We start from the raw sequence: 25,144 nt of genomic DNA on the forward strand, positions 1-25,144 counted from the left end.
TAGGTCCACGGCGGGAATATAATAATAGTTGACTCACCATAACGCAGTATCAATGCGGCGCCAATGGTAAAGTTGGAAGGAGACTTTCTTGGCCCACGGTGTAATTTCTTCTGATCCATGCTGCTTTTGAAAAGACATCCACTGGCTCCTCTGAATAGCGCTGAATTAGATCATCCCTCTACCTCGTGTTAGTCGTGTGTCTTCTTCTTCTTCTATTTTGTGTATTACGGCGGACGGGAGAAGGGCCCGGAAACACTATCCTAAAATCTGTAGAGCAGCAAAGCCGCAGAAACCGGAAAACTGCAGTCTGCAGAGCCGCAGAGGCAGGAACAAGTCAGACACATTCTACAAACGTGTCTAATGTGAAATATATAAGCATATAAGCAAAACTAGATTTTAGGTCTGTGATGAAAAACATCAAAAATTATTTTTTATTTTGCGAGGCCCCCCTTCCCGCGAGGCCCTGTGCGACCGCACTGCTCGCACACCCCCTGAGGCGGTGTGTATATGAGTACCTCATATTTTAAGTTGTATCCTTGTTTAAATTGTAGCCCTGTGTTTTGTCTGTGTGTGTGGGGGGGGGGGGGACAGGTTCCTACGTGTTATGCATTCTTCTAATTGTGTGGATATTTTCACTATTTTTGTACTATTATATAGTTTCCTGTGAAACAAGGACAAGTTTCCTTATGTATGTAATATGTATTATACATTATGTATTATGTATTATGTATACATATTAGCTTATGTATGTAATATGCTTTATAAATAACATTTGTAACATTGTAATCTGAATGTGTGTTATGATCAAGTCATCACGCTGTACTCCATATTGGAGTAGCGGGCCCAGCCTGGCCATCGGGAGCACCGGAAGTTTTCCCGGTGGCCTGGCCTGTGCTGATTAAAAAAAATTATAATAATTATATAATATATATATTTTTTTCTTTTTGCAGTTAGGCCACATAACTTAGAAGCAGGCCAGGCCAGTGTTTCTAGTTGCGGCGACGTGGTAGTTAGATAACCTAAGTGGGGAACAACCAGGAGATCACTGTGACAATCAATCAATCAATCAATCTAATTTATTTGTATAGCACATTAGACATGACACTTGTCAACCAAAGTGCTTCAAAGTAAGTCGCATAGCAAAAAAAAGTGCTCCTAAAGTATAAGAAACAGACAGAGAGTACACAGACAGAGAGTAACACAGTCTAAACAGTCATACATCTTTTATTCAACTTCAGCCCTGATCATAACCATTTTTATTTTTAGATGTGTTGTTTTTTTGTAATGTCAGATTAAAAATGAAATACTCCCACTTTCTGAAAAGAGTTGTTGTTAAATCTGACATTACAAAAAACTAAAAATCCATCAAAATTAGTGGTGTTGCTAATCATTGACACATGCTAGCCTGTAATAATCCCCCCCAGAAAAATCTACTTTGCATTTGATATATTGAAAATATAAAGAATTTTGTGTGTTTTTTTTAACAATAATTTGTGATGCCATCACACACACTGGCATTTAAAGGGTTAACATTCTAAAATGCCTGCACCAGAATGCAGGAAATTAAGTCTTTGTAACAAAAAATGCTCTGGTGGGGGACCCCGAGACCCCCCGCTTAAAAAGTGGCCTGACTTGGACTATATTTCGCACTATATTTCCCGGCCTGAATTATTTCCCCAGTCTGGCCCTGGAAGTAGCCTCCTGTTCATCTATCTTATGGATTTTTTTCCACAAAGAATAGCAGTAATACCTAATGCTTTGGTAACAGAACAAAAAATTATAATAATTATATAATATCTTTTTTATTAAAAAATGTTTGCAGTCAGGCCACATAACTTAGAAGTTTCAAGTTTCTTTAATAGTTGTCATACAGAAGTACAGAATACTTTTATACAAAATGCTTCTTTCTGTTACGCTCCAGAGACTGTGCTAGACAAAAAAGATAAGTATGAAATAAAATAAGTATAGCATGTAAAAAAGAATGTAAAAATAGAAGTCACATACGTAGACACAAGTGTTCAGTATGTACATATGTACAATGTTCAATGCAGAATAGAAGTAACTGAGTTACCATACAAAATACTATGCAATATACTAATATACAATATACTATATAGTGCAAAGCAGAAATGGGATGAGGTACAATTTAGGTACAATTTACAGTAAGGTGTACTGAGGTATGGGTTGTAGTGCAAATTCTTTGCCAATAAATATAAAGTGTGTCTAGGTGTTCTAAAGTGTGGAGAGTGGGTGCTGCAGTGTGTTGTTTGTTTAAAGCAGGCCAGGCCAGTGTTTCTAGTTGCGGCGACGCGGTAGTTAGATAACCTAAGTAGGGAACAACCAGGAGATCACTGTGACAATCAATCAATCAATCAATCAATCAATCTAATTTATTTGTATAGCACATTTAGACATGACACTTCCAAAGTGCTTCACAGTAAGTTGCATAGCAAAAAGAAACAATAAACAATCAATAAAAAAAAATAAAAAAATAACCTGTTACACGAAGTGAGCCTAATTTTGATCTGGATTGTGATTGGTGGTTCATTAACGTGCCATTTTCTTTTAAGATAAATCATTTCCAGAAGAGCTTAGGAATCTTTAAAGAATTGATGCTGGGATGAAGTGACTGGAGAAACAACAACAACAACAACAACAACAACAACAACAACAACAACAACAACAACAACAACAACAACAACAACATGCAATACTGTTTCCCACTGACCCACAGGATACCTGAGATAACTTGAGACAGGCTTTGTCCAAAATCCAATGCTTTGGAAGTTCATACACCACATACAAATCAAACAGGTTGTTGAACAATAAAGACTTGGTGCCTTTGCCGTCTTGGCCACATGATACAGTGAGATCAAGATCAACAGTAAGGTCAAGATGACATTAACATAGTTTAATAATAATTGATAGCAGTAATTAAACACTACATGGCTGCTTATCGTAAACTGGCCTGCAACTTCCAAACATTCGTGATCAATATCAATATTACTTCAGTAAGGGGCGTGGGGGCAGTGGCGTCATTTCAGTAAAAGGCAAGGTATGGCGAGGAGGGGGGGGGGGGGGGTTGAAGGGGGGATTTCCTTGTTTTTTGTCAAATCAGTTGTGCAATAGTCACTTTTAGTGAGTTGTTTCTATACAATTCAGTTATATGACATTTAGGTATGACACAGGACTACACAAGCATTTTTTGTATAGAAATGTGTCAACAGACTAAAGCAGGGAACCACAATATTTTGCATACGAATTATGCAGAATGTAATATCATAACTGTCTATTACTTTTCTTGCAATTGAGCCAATTTTCCTTAGGTACGGTTTTGAGGTGTGTTCAACAGAATGTAGTATCACTTGTCTCTGCTGCCCTTTGATTAAAAAACTTCCCTATGTCCATTTTCCTTTTTTTTGGGCATATTTCAGTTAGTCACAGTAAAAGTCACCTAGTAAAAGTGAGATAATTGACAATATCAAAACATGCTAGGGCTGTACCGAATAGTTCGAAGCTTCGTTCATAATGTTGACATTCGAATTCTAAATCAACATAAAAAATTGTAATAAAAAAAACCTTGCCATACCAGAACGACGCCCCTGCGTGGGGGGGGGGGGGGTTATAACTGGATTGCAGGTAGTCAAGCACTCCTGGCAGAGATTTTAATGGTCCGTAGAAGATGACATTCATCACACGCCATCCATCATCATTGTGATTTATTTAATATTACATTGTGATTTAACGACCGAACAAATTACTTTGCAGCAGAAGAACTGGATTATGGTAGATTTGAATTCTGACTTTGTTTGTCACATCGTCCACGTGTCACATCGTCCACGTTCTTGGCTGCTCCTTTAGAAAAGCCACACGGAATGCTGTTCGCTGAGTCACCCAGCACAAAAGCTAGAGTACATGTTGATCTTTAAATTAACAGAACAATCATAGCAAGAACAAGTGATCCTTTGTACACTATACTGGCTTTGCAGACAGGAAAGAGGAAAGTGGTGACAACTTGTCAACATTCCAAAGTATCTTTGACTGAACTATTTATGACATCGAGTTCCGAGCAGCTTTGTTTTTCCTGTTTTCATTTAGAGAGCTTAAACGGGAATGCCACCCATTTTCAGAATTGAAATTCTTATTCCTGTGCTCCAGGAAAGCTCGGTCAATGTTTATGAACATGCACAACTTATGCCTCACATTCACCCATTCACTCAACCATTAACATTTACATTTACATTTAGTCATTTAGCTGACTCTTTTATCCAAAGCGACTTACAAGTTCTGTACGACAAGTCATCAGGAAGGGCACAACTCTATCAGCTGAGTAACAATGTTCATCAAAGTGTTGAGTGCTACAGTGTAGGTTAGTTTATTAGGACAAGTGCATGACAGTAAGGTTAGTTAGGGTTAGATTTAAATTTTTTATTATTTGTGCGTCTTTAGTCGATGGCGAAAGATTGGACGGGTTTCGGCTGTCCTAACTGGGGTGGGTAGTTCATTCCACCATTGTGGGGCAAGGACTGAGAATAGGCAACTTCTCTTTGATGACCCTCCCGGAGCTCGGATAGGAGTAGGTCTGAGGCGGCCAGAAGATGCAGAGCGTAGGGGTCTTGAGGGTGTGTAGTTAGAGACCATTGCCCAGAGGTAGGCAGGAGCGGTTCCCTTTGCCGCACGGTATGCCAGGTCAAGGGCCTTGAAGCGGATTCGTGCAGCAATGGGGAGCCAGTGCAGGTCCCTAAGAAGTGGGGTGACATGGGCCGACTTCGGTAGGTTTGAGATCAGGCGAGCCGCTGCGTACTGAATGAGCCCATTCACACCCATTCACACACCGACCGCGGAGGCACCATGCAAGGTGCCAACCCGCTCATTGGGAGCAGTTAGGGGTCAAGTGTCTTGCTCAAGAGAACCTTCAGATTACCAGACGACCGCTCTACCTCCTGAGCCACTGTCGCCCCATTCGTATTGCCTTCCCTTGCTTGATGCATGTCTGTTCCCCAAGCACATCTCCACTCTGCAGCTGCACCACACATAGCTTCCGGCAAGGAAGTCATCCTTGGAAGTAGCAGGAAGGTGCTGCATGAAGGCACAGGAAGTCCTTCATTCCAACAGCCATCAGACTTTATAACGCATCACTGTGCCTCACTGTATCACTGACCACAGGGTGACAGTACTATCTTCCTGGACTTTTACTTTTAAACCAACATAGTAAAATTTTACACATATTGTATATTTCTGTATATTTTTTACTGTATATTTTATATTAGAATGTAACATAGCAGCAGTGTTGTTGCAGTAGCCATTCACCCTCTCTCTCTGCCCCCCCCCCCCCCCAGCAGCAGTGTTGTTGCAGTAGCCATTCACCCTCTCTCTCTGCCCCCCCCCCAGCACTTATTAGGGTTGGGGTGATGAGTTCAAGTTTCAAGTTTGTTTATTAATTATCACAATAAAATACACATACTTTACGGTGAAATGCTTGGTTCTGTGTGAGCCCCTGCGAGTGTGCTTCATACAGTAAAAAAAAAGTAAGTAAGAAAGTAAGTAAAAAGGCGGCTACGTGGCGTAGTGGGCAAGACACTCGCCACGAATGACGGAGACGCTGGGCTTGCCTGTTCGAGCCCAGCGCTCCACATTGCTTTCAGTTTAGCTGGTCGTTCATACTAATACACATTGGCCGTATTAGGGGGTGGGAAACTGATGGGTGGGGATCGGGCGTTGTGGACAGCGACTCCTACAGGTCGGTTGGTGCGCCTGCGCAGTAGAATCAGGAAGTGTCGGGGGCAGCGTGAGCCTCCCACGCGTTACTCCTCGCCACTGAGAGATCGAGCTGCGCAGGTGAAAAGATGCGACTGCTGTTACCTCAAGTACCGGAGGGGACTTGTGCTATGTATGACTTAGTCCACATTGCAGCCGGCTTGTGGGAGGCAAGAAACAGCGTTCGTGACAGGGGAGGGTTGAATTGGATGATACGAAATTGGGATGGGAGAAAATATAGAAAAATGGGAGAAAAAGTGGATAAAAAAAAAAAAAGTAAGTAAAAAGTAAGTAAAAAAAAAAGTAAGTTTGATTGATTGATTGAAAATTGTATTTAACAGATTGCAGAATGGGTACAATACAGTACGGCTAAATACACACAATTGTTAAGGGGATGCAGACCAGAGAAAGACTTTAGTCTTGTTATCAGGGTCCCCCATTTTCAATTCATAATGTAAAGAGGAATATACAATATACAGTACAATATACAATCTAAAGTACAACCTAGGTACAGTCTAAGTACAGTGAGTAAAAATGTGTAAACAGTGAGGTACAATGCAGAAATGAGGTACAAAACTTTGAGGTAAGGTCCAATTGCAAATGAGGTATGAATGTAGTGCAAATCTAATAATAGATCAATATAATGTAGTGTTAAAGTGTCTAAAGTGAGTGTTAAGGTGAGTGTTTGTTTAAAAGTGAGTGTGTGTGCATGTGGATGTGTGTGCAATGAGTGTAGATGATGGGTTGTAGCAACCTACCCATAGTCAGCCTGTGGGGTGCTCTCCGGCTTTCTCCAGGAATGATGCCATTATCTGCTCGTGAATCTTCTCTCCCTCCTCCAAGAGGTCATGCAGAAGAGCAGACACAACACCCTACGAAAGCCTTGCATATAGCCTTGGGCCAGGCCTTCCTCCACGCCGGTTGAATTCATCCGTTGTCCGATTGACGCGATGCATGACATGCGAGTGTGCATCCTCCCATGTCGAGTGGTGGAAGAAGTACACAGTTCCTTTACTTAGTAGAAATACTCTAAATACTATATAGAAATACTCACTAAATTTGTACTCTGGTAAAGTCCTCCATTCAAATTCTACTTAAGTAAAAGTAGAGACGTATTTGCTATTGAATGTGTATCTAAAGTAAAAGTATGCATTATACAGTACATGATGTTTGTGTATTCCAGTGCTTGGGAGCATTGGAACCGTTGACCTCTAAAGGTTATGCTAAAGTGGTACACGGCCCAGTTATGCTGCTCTGATTAAAGGTGATGTTAAAGTGGTATGTGGTCCAGTTCTGCTACTCTGATTAAAGGTTATGTTAAAGTGGTATGTGGTCCAGTTCTGCTACTCTGATTAAAGGTTATGTTAAAGTGGTACATGGTCCAGTTATGCTTATCTTATTACGTCCTCTTGAAGCTGACAGGCTTCAAATGTGAAAGTATATAATCTTCATGTATTTTTTGCCACGTTTTCTATGCAAAATATTTTCCTTCAAAGTAACTAGTAACTGATGGGTTCAGATAAATGTAGTGGAGTACAAAGTACAATATTTCCATTGAAATGTAATGGAGTAAAAGTATAAAGTTCCCTAAAATGAAAACACTCACGTAAATTTACAAGTAGCTCAAAATTGTACTTAAGTACAGTATTTGAGTAAAAATACCAATGGTGACCATCGCTGCGGATCACCACAGGCCAGTGGTCTCGTACAGGTGTGTGTCAAACGTTAGATGGCTGTGGCTCATGCCGGTAGACGATGGTACTGAGCTCTGTATCAGGGTCAGGCAGGGGACGAGTCAAGCAGAGGTCCAAAGACACACATCGTTTTCAGCTTAGGAGCACCGTCATCTTCACCATTGCGATCTTGCACAACGTTGTATGCCGACCAGTCCAGGGTAAGAGGTGAAGAGTGGAGCTGACAGAGCCAAGCAGCGCCCTTCTTCTGTGCTCTTGACACACTCTGTTGGATGGCATCTTGGATAGCGTCAGTTCTTGGGACTTCTTTTAGAGAAGTCCCAACTGAAGTTGACAAGGGTATAACATGATCCTTTAGATTAGAACAACCAATGATTTCAATAGTAGAGTAGCAGGCCTGATCCAAGCCTTTATTTAAGCATTACATCACGCGCAGGAGTGGTTTGTGAAAAATAAACCATGCCTAGGGGTGGTCGTTAGGCCCGAGGCGCAGCCGGCATGGTTTATTTTTCACAAACCACGACTACAAGTGGTGTAATGCTTTTATACAACTGGCACATTCATCCAACCTTATTGCTATACAATAAACACACATTATTACATGGCGTTTTCACATTCGCCGAAATGCTTGCTTGTGATTGGTCAATAGCGCGCGTCAGAGGTCAGTTATCAGACAATAATGACCGCTGTGGGACAATAATGACCGCTGTGCGCAGCTGTTCGCAATCAAGCCCACTGACACACACTGTTTCAGTGCAATTAGACACTGCCGGTGTTCTGCTGCCGGGGAAGCTGCCGGCGATGACAGGGGGCGGAGCGACGAGCGGAGCCAGAACCAGTGTTGCGAGTCGATGTAAAATGAATTAGGTATATTGTTAGTAATTTAGCCATGTAATAAGCGGGATATTGTATAGCTATACTCGATCATTGTCGCAAAATAATTGACCTTCACTGACGTTTAAAACTCGGTATTTTAAACTCTGTGTCGGTCAATTATTTTGCGACAATGACCTCGTAGCTATACATTATCCCTTACTTAATCGAAGATTTATTGAAAAAACCATCCACCAGAAAAAGTAGTTCCCACAACAACAAAAAGAGAAGTTGCCTCCATGTGGAAGCAGCTCAGAAGTGCATCCAACTGTTCTCAGTAGGACATCCAACCAACTAACACATCCAACTGTCTTTCAACTAAGACATCCAACCAACTAACACATCCAACTGTCTTTCAACTAAGACATCCAACCAACTAACACATCCAACTGTCTTTCAACTAAGACATCCAACCAACTAACACATCCAACTGTCTTTCACCTAGACATCCAACCAACTAACACATCCAACTTTTCTTTAGTTTTTAACCTACTTTCTATAGAACTTCATTCTTAGATGCTTCTATAGAAAGAAGGTAAAACAAATTAAAAAAAGTTTTCTTTGCCCTATAGGATTTTTTTTTTAAGCCTACTTTCTATAGAAGCAGCTGGGAGGTGCGCTGTTTTAAGTGAGCGTGGGTTATTGAATTGATTGATTGCTAATTTTATTACTGTCCGCGGCCGCCTTGTTTCCAACTGGTTAAGTTTAGGCCCTCTTTCGAAGGTGGTTAAGGTTAGAGTTTGGAACCAGGGCTGGTGGTCTATCGCCCTGCTCTAAAGACAAACTCTAACCTTAACCAACTTCGAAAGAGGGCCTAAACTTAACCAGTTGGAAACCAGGCGGACAGTAATAAAATTAGCAATCAATCAATCAATCAATCAATTCAATAGGCCATGCTCACTTAAAACAGCGCACCTCCCAGCTGCTTGAAAGTAGGTAAAAAAAAAGAAAAAAATTTGCAAATTAATCAATCAATCAATCTGAGCGATTTTTATTTAGTTTTTATTTAGTTTTGTTTATTCTCCGTGACAGAATCGGTTTATATTTAGTCGTTATGACGCTATCAACATATCCATTCAGTCTACCCTCACTTAAAACAGCGCACTTCCCAGTTGCTTCTATAGAAAGAAAAAAATAAAAAATAAATGCTAATTAATCAATCAATCAATCCGCGCGATTTTTATTTTGTTCCACAATGACTCATGACCCATCAATTACATCATCCAACATTGTTTAAAGAACTAAGACATTCGCTGTGACAGAATCGGTTTATATTTAGTCGTTATGACGCTATCAACATATCCATTTGTTAAAGATTATTGTCCGCCATCTTGTTTTTTCCTAAAAATCCGCACGGCGGAGTGATTGTAATTAGGTTGTGGGCGGGTCCTGGGACCAGGAGCGTGGAATTGTGAAGAATACATACGTGTAAATTGACTGTTTCAGCCAATCAGAATCGAGAAATGTGCATGCCGTTGTATAAGGGGCCTTAAGGAGAATTTTATTTGGGGGGCCCCCACGCCAATACTATTGACTATTGTCAATGCTTGACTATCTATAAACACTATATATATAAAAAATCAAAACACTATAAAAAAGGACAAGTTAAAATGAGCACTGTCAAATCATGCACTATGAAAAATCAACAAAACGGCAGTGTTTGTGTAGTGTCACCTCCAGTTAATAATCTTTGTCAATGTCAATAATCCCATTCACAATGGTCCATTGTTACCAGTATCCTAACCGTAAGTGCAGTTGCTTCCTGGTTCTTTTCTGAATGCTTGTATTGTACCTGCAGACAAGAAGGGGGGGGGGGGGGTGATGACTATAACGTCAGAATGTCTGAGAAGCCGTGTAATTGTATAAGAGCTCAACATATTAAAATATTATTTTATCTAGAACATCCTGAAATTTTACCCACATGGTTTTTGTTACCTGGACCTCTTTATTAAATGGACACCATGTATTGTTTGGTGTTGGCTTCTGGGGTGACTTGGAAATTTCCAGTATGAGGAAATGTCAGAAAATATCACCACTCCCTCTCGCACTTATGGAAACCCTTAACAAGCTACACCCTTTTCAGTTAAGTCAGCCCACTTGGAAGTCTTCTATAAAAGCCAGAACTGCCTACATAAAATAATCCTTTGTTGATTTAGAGAACCTAAATGGGCAACATGAACATTCTCCTCCTCTCCACTCTGCTCGGTAAGTAGCGGGGCTAATATTTTATACTGGAAATGATTTGTGCGATCTAAGTCACATAGAAACTTTGAATAATCACATTAACCCTGTATTGTCTGATTTTATTTCTAGTCACAGTAAATGCCTGTTGGCCAAGTTGGCCCAGCATCATGCCAACAGCGCCACCACAGCCAACACAGCCACGGGTGAAATGGTGCCTAAAATCGGAGCAAGAGTTCGGAAAATGCTCAGACCTTGCAGAAGTGGAAAGTGTATTCTCCTGTGTGCAAAAAGAAAGCTCTGCTGCATGCATCCAGGCCATCAAGGTAAGATCATCAGGCCGCTGAGAATAACCACTGCACAGCGATTGCAATGTCTTTTTCATCTAATGGGCCTTGTGAGCCGGTTCCACTGTACAAGATATAACAAGATACAAGATACTTTAATGCCACACAACTATGGTTGGTGGTAGTTGTTTGCAATACAAAGTAACGGTGTAAAGTTACCACAGCCTCAGCTTTGCTGTTGAAAATGACACATCTACAAATTAGACCACATCACTTTGCATTAGTGATACACAGAACACGTTGGATTATGTTACAGAATGATAGGATTATGGTTGAAAGTCAGCGAAGTGCCCCTTTAATCTCTCTCTCTCTCTCTCTCTCTCTCTCTCTCTCTCTCTCTCTCTCTCTCTCTCTCTCTCTCTCTCTCTCTCTCTCTCTCTCTCTCTCTCTCTCTCTCTCTCTCTCTCTCTCTCTCTCTCTCATCTCCAATAGGATGGTGTTGCAGATGCAATTACCTTGGATGGAGGGGATATCTATGAAGCTGGACTGCCGAAATATAACTTACACCCCATTATTGCTGAAAGTTATGGCTCAGGTGGGTTTAGTGATCAATAGCCTTTCCTGCAATAAATTGTCTTTCCAAAAATACATTTGAATCCATTATCAATATTGAGTAGTTTAATAACACTATACTAGCTAAAGGAACACGTCAACATTATGGGAAATGTGCTGGCCGTCTTCTCCAGAGTCAGAGGATAGATACCAATTTCCATTTCCACGTTCAGTAGAAAGCCATCCAGCTGCAAGCTGTTTTTCCATATCCGCTTCCATTCATTGTGCTAAGCTAGGTTACCACACACACCCCTGGTAGTTTCCCCAACACTGTCCATTATGTCTGTGTATTCCGGCATCACCTATTTTGAATTCAGAATCAACTATCCTTTTAACACGATTATCTCACTGTTTCTCCCTCTCTTTGTATGACAGATTCAGACACCTGCTACTATGCTGTGGCTGTGGTGAAGAGGAACTCTACCTTTAGCATCAACGACCTTAAGGGCAAGAAATCATGCCACACCGGATTAGGGAAGTCTGCAGGTTGGAACATTCCCATAGGAACTCTGTTGTCCATGGGTAAGATTGAGTGGCAGGGCGTCGAGGAAGGACCTGTGGAGGACGGTGAGTGGCTGATTGTGTAGCACTAACACACTTCTTCAATCAATATCTGAAATGAATAATAATAATAAAAAAATAAAAAATAACCTTCTTACTGTCCTATACTACCATGCACTCCTCCTACTATAGTAATATGTCTTATCATGTCTATGCACGCAATACTGCAGCACCCAAGTTTCAGCACTGTTTGATGAACATAGTTACTCAGCTGAAAGAGTTGTACCCTTCCTGCTGACTTGTCGTACAGAACTTGTAAGTCGCTTTGGATAAAAGCGTCAGCTAAATGACAAAGTGTAAAATGTAAATGTTGAATTGTAAATGTAAAATTGTAAATGTAAATGACATATGATTGTGTGTGAGTAATGTTCACGCTGCTGTCTCCTTTGAAATTATATTTGACCATTTTGGGAATGGCTTTCTGTCATACAGCGGTGGCTAAGTACTTTTCGGCCAGCTGTGCCCCAGGAGCAAAGCCTGATTCCAATCTGTGCACGTTGTGCAAGAACGACTGCTCCAAGTCCCACAGCGAACCTTACTATGGCTACGGAGGAGCCTTCCAGTGAGTACCTGTTTACTCCATCATGGCTGCTTTTTTATATATCATCATCATCATCATCATCATCATCATTTTATATATCATCATCATCATAACTTTATACTTTTACTCCACTACATTTCAAATGAAACTTTGTACTTTTTACTCCACTACATTTATCTGAACCCATCAGTTATCAGTTACTTTGAAGAAAAATATTTTGCATAGAAAACCTGGCAAAAATTTATGAAGATTACATCATTTCACATTTGAAGCCTGTCAACTTCAGGAGGACATAATCAGAGCAGCATAACTGCATGGACCACATACCACTTTAACATAACCTCTAAAGATGGTTTGAGGGTTGAACGCTCCCAGGCACTGGAATAACACAAACGTCATGTAGAATGCATACTTTTACTTTAGATACTTAAGTACATTCAATAGCAAATATTTCTCTACTTTTACTTGAGTAGAATTATAATTTAAGTACTCATTTATCTGGGTATTTCTACTTTTAGTAAAGGAACTACAGTATGTACTTCTTCCAAATTTCAAGTTTGTTTTTTATTTGTCACACATAAACGTACATGTACTTCACAGTGAAATGCTTTGTTCTGTATGAGCCCCTGAGAATGTGCTTCATACAGTAAAAAAAAAAAGTAAAGGAGGAATAACACTATACAGAATATACAATACAATATTAACCGCTGGTGATTGGCAATACCGCTTGCCTGTTGTGTGTTTTTCTCAACCTCATCTGAAATCTGTTGAAATGCCCCTGTCTCTTATAGCTATAGCGTGTGGTCTGTAGAGCTGATGCTGATGTTGTTCTACACTGTACTGTACTCTAGGTGTCTGAAGGACGATGCAGGGGATGTGGCCTTTGTCAAGCATGTCACTGTTCCTGGTTAGTCCCACAACTACTTACTCTACCAGTATAGGATCAGCACACCTTTCTACAACATGGAGCTCCAGCCATTGTTGTAGTACTCGAGTATGATGTTCCGGACTCGTGACTCGACTTGGACTTGAGCAGTGATGACTCGGACTTGGACTCGAGCATTGATTAAAGCTGCAGACTCGGACTCTGACTTGTTAATTGATAAATACAGTTATTTATTTAATTTCTTTTTTTGTAATAGGCCCTAATCATTTGGCATAAGATATTGATGGCTAATACCATAACATTATGACATTTTATTTAGTAATTTTTTTATTTGTATATCAGCTCTTTGACCGCCAGAGTGGAGTGGACTCAACCTTGATGACTTGGACTCGGACTCGGACTAGGGTAATGGGGACTCAACTCGGACTCGACTCAGGCTCTTCTTTGGTGACTCGGACTTGGACTTGGACTCAGACTGGAGATGTATTGACTCGACTACAACACTGGCTCCAGCCACGTACTCTTGTTGGTCAAACTGATGTTACAATTGTGTGTAATGAGCCTGTAAAAGGCCCCTCGGCCTGTTTCTAGTTTATTGCTGCGCCGCTACGCAACTAAGTAGGACTAGTTTTTCCCCTTCTTCACCTTTCCAACTTATGTGTGCACTCTGAAGAAAACGTATAGAGTACACATTAATTGGTAACTGAGGCATGTAATACTACTACTACTACTATAATAATAATAATAATAATAATAATAATAATAATAATAATAATAATAATAATAATAATAATAATAATAAATGTTATCTATGAAGAACTTTTCAAAACAACTGTTACAGAGAGCTTTTCAAACCCAATACATGAAAAAATTAAATACAATAAAGTTACAGTGTAAACCAGAAAATAAAACAGGAACAATGGAATGACAATGTGAAATTAGAGCAAAACTGGAAGTGAAGATAACTAAATTATACTGGTCATTATGTAAAACAAATATGATGTAAATGTGCTTTTTGAGAAGTGATTTTAAAGATGATTACAGAACTCTGACCACGTGACTTGGTGAGTAAGCTAATGGCGTTGCATCAACTATACTACTAGCAAGTAAAGTACTGTATTTCATACCACTTAATGTCCACAAATACAAAATCCCTTTAAGTTATCAGTAAAATCAATTCTTATGGAAAACAGCCCATGGATTTCATATTTAACCTATTTACCATTCTTATGTATGAATAATTCTAAAATATTTGAATCTTTGAAATTTGAATTGGTAGAAGAGATGAGTTTCCAACGCTCATAAGTATCATGCTTACAATTGTTCTGCTCTATAAAGCAGATTTCTTTTTCAGAACATCACACAAATTATATTAGATTCGATTGAACTTTATTGTCAGAGAACAACTAAATTATATATTAATCTGCAGGCGGCGTACAAATAACACACATGATTTAGCAGGGGAGGGAAGGTGGGATGTGTGCAAAGGCCTGCTGTACACTCTTAACAAAAAGGGTGATACATATCACTAAAAATTGTTATTTGGGTCGTACTCAGGGCCGGACTGGGGAAATAATTCATACCGGGAGATATAGCGCGAAATATAGCCCCAATCAGGCCACTTTTTAAGTGGGGGGTCTGGGGGTCCCCCACCCGGATTTTTTTTGTTACAAAGACTTAATTTCCTGCATTCTGGTGAATTTTAGTGCATGTGAATCACAAACTAATGAGCCAACAATTGCTTAGTACAATGTACTGTTATGAACCTCAAATAAAACTGTTGTGGCACTAGCAATGGTACTCTCTCCACCTTCAAAAAGAAAAAAGCAAGAGCACAACATATTTTTCTATTTACTATTATAATACAGTTATATGCCGTATTAGCTATCGCGTTCCGCTCTGAGCCCTATGAGATATTCTATATTCTATGATACCTATTGTATCCCCTCACGAACAAAGATTACATGCACCCCACCTGTATGGGGCTCCGCCCCCATGGTGGCACCGCCCATATAGCAGTGACGGTAGTCACCACACACCCTTCCTCTATTTTCGTCCCAGCGTACTCGGATGCGTGCACCATACGATAAACTAGTAGGATGAAAAGATTAGATTTATAATGTTGGAAGCTTACCGGAGGTTGCTGGCCCCTGGCATCTTCGACGCATGTTTTCGGCGACACAACGGGCCTGTGTTGATGTTCCTCGTTTGATGACGGCACATCGAGGTTCAGCTGTACAAGGCTGGCTGTCGGGCCAGCTTGTACTCAGGTAGGCCCTGTGTCTTCAGGCATGGGTATTAGTGTTAGTAATGCTGGTTTGTTTTGTTAACACAACCATGTTGTGTGTTGGCGCCGGGGGCAGGATGGTTTGGTGAACGTTCTCTGCAGGGAACGGTTTCCAAGCTGTCTTGGGCGTGCTGCTAAAACATCTAAAGCTATGCTACATGCTATCGCTACTGCCGCATGCTATTACTACTGCTAATTGCTATGCTGTTTTAATGTCTCCGCCGTGAGATGTTGTCACTCTCCCGCCTCTTGCCCGGTTCATCGATGAAGGTCAGTCGGTAGCTGTTGTGGGGTTTTTTGAGTTCTATTTACCTTTTTCGGGTAAATGGGTTGACAACGGGGTAGGTCGTGGCTAGGTTCCTAGCCAGGTATTTTACCTTGTGTTCCGGCGGGGTTTGTTGAACGGTGTTCCCATCTGGGTTGGCGTCGGGTAGTGGGGCTATGGGTCCAGCCGACATGATAAACATGTTGCGTGTCTGTGCACAGGCAATTGTTGTCTTGGGTCCCACATTGCCTGGCGTTAGGCTGCAGTAGTATAAGGGCAGGGCCGCCTGGGAGAAATGTGAGGCCCTGTGCGCTTTTAGACGCGAGGCCCCCCACCTCCTGGGGCGGCCCTGTGTAGGGGGCTATTGTTTCGTTTTGTCACTCTGCTATGAGAAGGTCTGTCTTGCTACAGCTTTCTCTCCTCTCAAACCATTCATACTGACGGTCAATCGGTATACTGGGGGGGTAGTGCGGGGGGGGGGGCTTTGTTTACCTTTTTTGGTAAATGGGCTAAACTAGGGCTGGTGTTCTGTTGTGAATATTTTGAATGAAGACGGGTCTGGTCCGTCTCCCCTTAAACTTTGTGTGTATGGGTTTGCTCATTCTACAGTTTTTTGTGGTTTAGCTCTTTTATTCATTTAACCCTTTCATGGTGCACACCACAGTGGAGGGTGCTGTTTGCAATCACCACTGGTGCTCCATGTTAACATCAGTCCTTTGTTTTTGATATATTGAAACAATGCCCCGCCCGGCCGACACCATGGGTGGGTCGGCCTGGCGAGTGGCTGGTGGGCTGTTAAGGCTTGTACCGCCACGGTATGGAATTGGCAACGATTAGAACTGTGTTCGAATTGCTGTTTTTTTCTATTAAAAAAATGGTGTCTGGTGGAGGGGCCTTGAGGGCCAGCCGACGTCGACACATCGCGCGAGGTTGTTGACGTTATTAGCTTTGACCCAGCCGCAAACTATAACCGCTCAGGGTTCCCCTCTCCGCAGGGGATTTTGGTCTTCTGCTGGAGCGCGGGCGGTATTGTCCTAGGCCCTACACCGCCTCACACCGCACAGCCAGAAGAAGAGAGAGCACGGCCTCGTCAGCGGCGATGACGGGGCCCTCGACAGGCGGCCATGTTTTCCCCCCGCCAGAGGTATCCTGGGCGTTGATTCGACAGGTGTCCACAAGGCCGACAGCCTTGGCGGCCGAGGGATCGGCCATGTAGGATGGGTTCGGCTTGAACAAACAAGCCGTCACCGTCCTGCCGCGAGCAGCCCGCTCTCCGATCACTCCCTTCCCCAACACCAGCGGAAGAAGTGGGCTCTGATTGTTTCCTTTGGCTGCGGGCCGCGTGCCTTCATTGATGCGCGGGCGGCCCCCCTTTTCGCTTCTCATGGGGACAGGGGCTGACACCCAGTTGATGGCTGAGCCTGGGTCTGTCCGTGAGAATGTTGTGCTGTCAAGCGGCTCCCACACCTTGAACTGTGTTGGTTGAGCCTGGTGTTACGTCTGTCAACTTAAGTGTTGTCAGCAGGGGGGCTCGAAACCTTTTGAGGCACACAGTGCGGGCTTCCCCGGCCTCGCCTTCGCCAGGCCAGGTATCATGTTGGTGCCTCCCACTCCTGAAATATTGGCAAGTGGTCGCAGCTCACATGGTTTGGGGTGGTAGTAATATCACTGCAGGGCTACGGTGTGTAGGAACCCATGGAGGCCTTACACCTTGCATGTCCGGCTGCAGAACAACTCCTTCAGCATGTTCTGGAGGGGTGTTCAGTGGGGGGGCTTTTTTCATCGGAAGCCCCCCGTATCAGATCGGCCCTTTCTGTCGGGGTTCCCCCTTGGGTGCGATTGCCTCGTGGGTGTGTCAGGGTCAGGTGTTCCGACACGGAACGCGCTCCTCGCACGGTTCCGGGGTTGTCTACGCACAGCGGGGGGACCGGGCCAACTATCTACAGTTCCTGGCGGACCTGCGCCACGTGACGGCGGGTGCGTTGGGAGTGTCGTCACATATGACTACGGCAGTACCATATGTCGAGGTAGATGGAGAGAACGGTGAGGCGGGGACTTGTGTTTACACAACCCCACCCGTTTTCAGGTTTGGTACAGACCCTGTTGTCGGGGTCTCCAGCAGGGACAGCTCTGGTCAACGAGATCCAATCTCTGTGGACGAAGCAAGCCATCGTCGTGGCGTTCTCCTCCCGGTGTTCTCAGCCCGAGAAGTCGGGAGGGAGGGGTGTAAGACCCAGGCTGGACCTGTCCCATGGGAAGGTTCAGCATTTTTTGGATCGTCTCCTACCTGTTGAACACTGTCAGGTGGGGGTCTGGTTCTCCTCCATAGACCTGTAGGATGCGTATGCGCATCCCCGATCTTCCATCCTAGGGCTTACCTACGCTTCCTTTGCAGGGTTAGCGTATGAGTACCAGAGGCTGCCGTTCGGTTTTCTCTGGCTCCCCGCATCTTCACCAAGTGCGTGGAGGCCGCACTGGGGCCTCTGCGTCATCCGGGGTTACGGAGTGTTCTGCTCTGATGACGTTCTGGTCCTTCGCGGTCAAGGTGGATCGTCAGGTCTCATACCAGGCAGGTCTCTACCAGCCTGGGTTTGCTGTAGACTGGATGTAGAGTATTCCTCTTCCCAGTCAACGGTTGGAGGGCTATGGGCATCCATCTCAGAGCGTGTTGTCAACACGCTCGGGAGGTTCCGTCCTAGGACGGTTACGGCGCTGTCTCACGTCGCGTTTTCACCGACGCCTCCCTCGCTGGTGATGCGTCGGGCCAACGCAGTAGGGGGCAGCTGGCAAACCATGCTGCCCGGTCTGCGCTACGTTCAATGTGTTGGTGTTGAAAGCGGTCCTTCTGGTCCACAAATGGTGTTGATCAGGACGGACGATACGACGTCAGTGTCGTGTATCGACAGACAGGGAGGAGTACGCTCCCCCTGTCTGCACCAGGCGGCGGGCGGCTGGCTATGGGCGTCCTCCATCTGCGCGGCCTGAGGGCTCCCCACATCCCCGGCAGGGAGAATGTGGGTGCAGGTGTACTGTCGCGGGGCGGCCCTCATCCTGACGGGTGAGGATTGCGTCTGGACATGGCCAGGCAGGTCTGGGACCGATGCCGTGCCGCCAGGGATTCTTCCCCATACATCTGTTAGGTCAGTTGTTGGGACGGGTACGTTGAGGGGCGCAGGTTCTTGATCCTGATGGTGTTACCATCTGGAATGCGCATGCTCCCTCCACTGTCGCGCTTACGCGGGCAGATGACGTATGTTCCAAGTGTGGTGTAAGGCGGGGGGCCGGGACTCAGTCTCCTGCCCCCTGGATGCTGTCCTTAGTTACCTCCAGTCTCTCCTTGATAGACTGTCGGCTTCGACGGTGAGGGTATATGCAGCAGCTATATCCTCCTATCATGAGGGGTTTGAGGGGATGTCTTGTTCAGCCACCCTCTTGTGAAGCGTTTCCTGCTTGGCGCTCGACGCGTTAAGCCGGTGCAACGCTCCTTGGCTCCGACTTGGGATCTTCAATTGGTCTTCGGTCGGTTGTCCTTGGCCCCGTTTGAGCCGCTCGAGCAGGCGCCGTTGGGACGGCTGTCCTTCAGGACCGCGTTCCTTCTGGCTGTCACTTCCGCTAAACGCGTAGGTGAGCTCTGTGCTCTCTCGGTACGTCCAGAGTGCCTGTCTTTTCGGACCGATTGCGGTGTCACTCTGCGACCTAATCCTGCTTTCGTGCCTAAGAATATCCGGAGTTCCTTCCGCTCCCGGGATATTGTGGTTCAGGCGTTTCGTCCTCCTCCTCACACTAGTGAGTTAGTTGCGGGCCTTCACCTGTCATGTCCAGTCCGTGCTTGGGGATTTACCTCAGCCGTACTCAGGATTTCAGGGTTACCGACCAGCTTTTTGTCTGTTACGGTGGGGCTCGTGCTGGTAAGGCACTGTCGGAGCAGCGCCTGTCCCATTGGTTGTGCGAGGGTGTTACCCTCTGCTACACGTTGGCTGGGCAGGATCCCCCTGGGGGCGTCAGGGCGCACTCCACTCGTGGGGTGGCTGCCTCTGCCGCTCTCCTGGGTGGGGCCTCGGTGGAGGCCATCTGTGCTGCAGCTTCGTGGTCCTCCCCGGGCTCCTTTGTAAGGTTTTTCCTCATGGACATGACCGGGGGTTCTGTCTCCCAGGCGGTTCTGGGGTCTGTGGCCTTCCCTGCTTCCCGTCCTTTGGTCGGGTAGCAGGAGTGTATGGGTATGGGCCACAGTGTGTTGAGTCACACGTGGTTCCGCCTGTACGGTGTGTTCAAGGGGTTCTAGTTTCCCTCTTGTTCGCATTCAGGTGGAGTTGACTGCGCCCCCCCTTCATTAGGGAGGATGGGGTGACAGGGCTCCCCGTTGATGTGGGCTTACGGGTCCTCAGGGGGTACATTTGTCGGGCTTCGCGTCCGCTCTTCCCCATATCTCATAGGGCTCAGAGCGGAACGCGATAGCTAATACGGCATATAACGGTAGGTTATGTAGATGACCCAGTTATATTAGTATTGGCTGAGCGTTCCGCTCTGCGCGGCCCTGAGTTCCCTCTTGAGGAATCTTTTTCCTGGGACGGGTTTTTGGCGAGGAAGGGTGTGTGGTGACTACCGTCACTGCTATATGGGCGGTGCCACCATGGGGGCGGAGCCCCATACAGGTGGGGTGCATGTAATCTTTGTTCGTGAGGGGATACAATAGGTATCATAGAATATAGAATATCTCATAGGGCTCAGAGCGGAACGCTCAGCCAATACTAATATAACTAGGTTATCTACATAACCTACCGTTAACAACTCTCTCCACCTATTCAAACAAGGCAAGAACACAATACCATATTCACTTTACTGATGCACTACCCATCAACAGTTAAAATAGCCCTTTACACAAACATTAAATAACAGACCTTTCATTACAATACTATAATAACAGTAGCCACTGCCAGAATAGTGACACATGTATCACGTGTGGTGAGCACACGCATGCATGCACAACGAAGACAGAAGATTGCATTGTCTCAATCATTTTAACTATAAAATGAGCTCAAAGTATGAGCTCACTGACTGAAATTTCCAACAAAAAGCATCAATTGTCAAATAATATTGATCACATTAAATAGACTAGATGTTTTTAAGGAAATTAGAAAGGGAACAACAACTTAACCCTTGTGTCTGATCAGATTCTTATTTTTTTGATAACTTTGCAGTGATTATGTTTGTAGCCAATGTGGCAAAGGTGTGTAATCTTTGAATTATCTTGGAATTATTTTGACTCTCTCTTTCATAAATTGTTTATTCAACTTCAGCCCCAATCATAACCACCACATATTGTTTTTTGTAATGTCAGATTTAACAACTCCTTTTGGGAGTGTGCCATCTGCCATTCCATTCGCCGCCTCCACGGTCAATCAGTTGTATCGCCTGGTCCCGCCTCCACCAATCACAAGCGGCAGCACGGCTCCATTGTGTGTGTGTGTGTGTCCGCGTGAGGGAGAGAGAGTCAGATAGTTCTCCAACTCTGTCGCAGACAGTGAAATCCTGGTTGTTTCCCACCCACCTGGTTATCTAAAAACTATCGCGCCACGCCGCCGCCACAACTAGAAACAATGGCCTGGCAAAAAAAATAAAAAAAATTATAATAAAAAAAATATATAATATTTTTATTTTTATATAATTTTTTTTTTAATCTGTGCAGGCCAGGTCACCGGGAAAACTCCCGGTGCTCCCGATGGCCAGTTCGGGCCTGGTCGTACTCATCTACAGGCTGCGTATATAGAGATGAAAAAAGAGAGAGAGAGCACAAGTACAGTATGAGGAGGTTGAAATATATATTCATTATTAATTATATGCCAATATTAAATCTATTTGATGCTTTGAAGGCACAACAATTGCATTTCCAATTAATATTAGGTTAGAAAATACATTTGCCAGATTTAACACAAATTCCTTTAATCTAATGTTAATTTGATTACATCTGATCCCATCTTGTATTGTACAATACTTGTAAATAAAGAAAGAAAATAACAACCTTTTCTTTTAAATTCCGGTATAATCCATGCCCAGTTCTGGTCTTCTATCCGAATACAGATACATAACATTGTTGGTTGAACAGATACGGATATAGATGACGTTTCTGAACACCCCTAATTGAGACAGTATACAGATATTTATATAGAACAGATATTCAGATCAGCAAATCAGGTATTTTATTATAGGTGTTGTAAGTGGTATTTATTTGTTATAATAAGTGGTCTACATGTTAAAATAATAGCTCTACATTCTGACAGCCATCACTGATCTAACGTTAGAGTGTTTGGTCAGTGACATGGGTCTTTCAGTCCCTCCACTCAGCAGTAAATAGAAGATATACTTTATCCAATCAAGAGAGAACTCCACACTGAGAAAGACAGTCTGACAAAAATAAGAAATACAAATAGTTATTTTTTTTAAACAGGTCTTTATGTAGAGCTATTTAACACTTATTTGAACAGAAATATACCACTTACAGCACCCTAAAAACTGCTGTGTAGTAAATAATCACGGCTGAGATCATTTACGGCACTTGCTTGAGGGTTGTGCCTGTGACCACAGCCGTGATGTCATTTACTATGACACACTCCCTCCCTCTAATAGAATAATCTATTTGTATAAAAAAAATTGCAGAATTTCCAATGAAAAAAACCTTTTGCAACTTACTTGCTCATTATCAGATGGAGAAAAGTCAAACTATCAGCTGTTGTGCAAAGACGGGACAAGAGCGAACATCGACGACTACGAGAATTGCCACCTAGCCAAGGTTGCCGCTCACGCTGTCGTTACCCGCAAGGACCAAAACCATACGTTCATGCTCAACACCCTCAACTCAGTCAAGGTAACTGAGACGCTCACTTGCCTCTTCAATGAGTTGTATTAACAGTTTCACTTTGAATTTTGAGCTCTTCAGTAAAGGTAGGTTGGCAATATTCCATTGTTGAGCACCACAATAAGAGAACACTGGCCATGTTTAATGTTACTCATGCATCATATCTTTCTAACACTTTTTAGACGTTGGAGACACCATACAGTATGTTGCAACAGTTAAGGTTCCTTTGTTTTTTTGTGTTTTTTTTTTGTTTTTTTTAGGACTTTGACCTGTTCTCTTCTGATGATTATGCCCCAGCCAAGAACCTGATGTTCAAGGACTCTACAACAGAGCTAGTGGCGCTACCCGAAAACACTGACTCCTTCCTGTATTTGGGTGCTGAATATCTGAGTATCGTCCGTTCCCTGACAGGTACATTGCCAACAAAATTCAAAATGGCAAGAGTGACCCCTCTGCACAAAAAGGGCAGCAAATTAGACCCAGGCAACTACCGCCCTGTTTCTATTCTTACCTCCATCTCGAAAGTCATGAAGAAAATAGTCTACGAACAGGTTGAAAAGTACCTGGCGGAAAAAAAATCTAATCTACGAATTCCAATCTGGCTTCAGAACATCCCACTCCACTGACACATGCCTCCTCTATTTGAACGACCACATCAAACAAGAGGTGGACGCGGGCAAATACTGCGGCATGGTCATGCTGGACCTACAAAAGGCCTTCGACACTGTCAATCACTCCATTCTGATTGACAAGCTAAAAGCAATTGGTTTTGATAGTTTATCAGTGAGCTGGATGCAATCCTACCTGGAGGGGAGAAAACAGATGGTAGAGGTAAACGGTACTCTATCCTCACAGTAAACGGTACTCTATCCTCACAGTGAGCTGTGGTGTTCCACAAGGAAGCATACTAGGACCGCTACTGTTCCTAATTTATGCAAATGACATGTCGTCAGCCTGTGACTGCAACTTGTTCCTGTTTGCGGACGACTCAGCCCTGCTGGTCTCTGACAAGAACAAGTTGCAGGTTGAAAAACCCCTCAGCTCGGAACTAGGCAAAACCTGCATATGGCTCGCTGATAACAAACTATCATTACACATGGGCAAAACAGAGTCCATTCTCTTCGGTTCAAATAACAAACTCAGCAAGACCGACGGCTTCTCAGTTACAGTGGGTGACAATATTGTCACAAGGAAAGATGAAATTACCTACCTGGGTTCCATCCTAGAGGCAAATCTTTCCTGTGACAAAATGGCATCCAATGTAATATAAAAAGTCAACCAACGAACTAGATTCTTGTACCGGATCTCCTCTCTGGTAAACAAGAATACCCTGAAGACTCTGGCAGGAGCACTCATTCAAGGGTACTACGACTATGCGTGCACCTCATGGTACAAAAGCACCTCAAAGGCGCTAAAAACAAAATTACAAACATCTCAAAACAAACTGGTCAGACTACTGCTTGACCTTACTCCTAGAACCCACCTCACCCCTGCCCACTTTGACAACCTAGGATGGCTTAGAGTAGACGACAGAGTACAGCAACATGCAATGGGCCTGGCCTACAAGATACACTATACGACTAAAGTACCCATGTACATGTCAAAATACTTCCCAAAGGTCAGTGAATACCACAACCACTACACCAGAGGAAGCTCATCAAATCATGTTAAACCCAGATTCGGCTCAAACAAGGGACTAAACACGTTTTCGCAATTATGCCACATCAATGTGGAACGCCCTACCCAAAGCTGTAAAGGAATGTGAATCCCTACCCACATTCAAAACCGGTCTTAAAGAGCACCTACGGGAGGCTGCAATTCGAAACTGGCCACCGTAAATGCCCAAACCCCCCACCACCTCCTAATAGACAGTCTCCTCCCCACCGCATGTATATATTCCCTCCCCGAGTATGTATATTTCTCTCCCACCCACCCACCCCCTCCAAATGTACAGTCCCCTTCCCATCATATGTATATACTCTGTCAGGATCTAGGGTTAACAGTACTGTATATTTGAATACCGTTTATGTCACAAATGTATCAGTACTAAATACCTATATGTCCCTATGCCATAAATGTCATGTATGTTGTGTATGTCATAAATGTCTATATGAATTGAAAATGGGGGACCCTGATATAAACAAGACAAACGTCTTTCTCAGCTCTGCATCCCCTTAACAATTGTGTGTATTGAGCCGTACTGCTGTATTGTACCCATTCTGCAATCTGTTAAATAAAGTTTTCATTCATTCATTCATTCATTCAACATAACTAATCACTGATCATTACTTTATCAAACATTACCAACATAAACAAACCAGGCACAGACACAAGATACAGCAAATAC

At 43.6% G+C, this 25,144-nt stretch overlaps 1 protein-coding gene across 1 annotated transcript in view; it reads left to right on the top strand.

Annotated features, from left to right (window-relative positions):
- The first annotated feature begins 10,436 nt into the window (after window positions 1–10,436).
- Window positions 10,437–25,144, top strand: part of LOC311235407 (serotransferrin-like) — a 31,126-nt gene continuing 16,418 nt past the window's right edge. The window contains exons 1-8 of the mRNA XM_084322863.1: window positions 10,437–10,529; window positions 10,638–10,831; window positions 11,285–11,387; window positions 11,780–11,971; window positions 12,398–12,527; window positions 13,358–13,413; window positions 22,646–22,806; window positions 23,058–23,208. Coding sequence (XP_084178989.1) covers window positions 10,490–10,529; window positions 10,638–10,831; window positions 11,285–11,387; window positions 11,780–11,971; window positions 12,398–12,527; window positions 13,358–13,413; window positions 22,646–22,806; window positions 23,058–23,208 — 1,027 coding nt within the window. The 5' untranslated portion in view covers window positions 10,437–10,489. The remainder of the gene's footprint in view (window positions 10,530–10,637; window positions 10,832–11,284; window positions 11,388–11,779; window positions 11,972–12,397; window positions 12,528–13,357; window positions 13,414–22,645; window positions 22,807–23,057; window positions 23,209–25,144) is intronic.

The sequence above is a fragment of the Notolepis coatsorum genome (genome assembly GCF_963971535.1).
Source record: "Notolepis coatsorum genome assembly, chromosome: 10".
Classification (NCBI taxonomy): Eukaryota; Metazoa; Chordata; class Actinopteri; order Aulopiformes; family Paralepididae; genus Notolepis; species Notolepis coatsorum.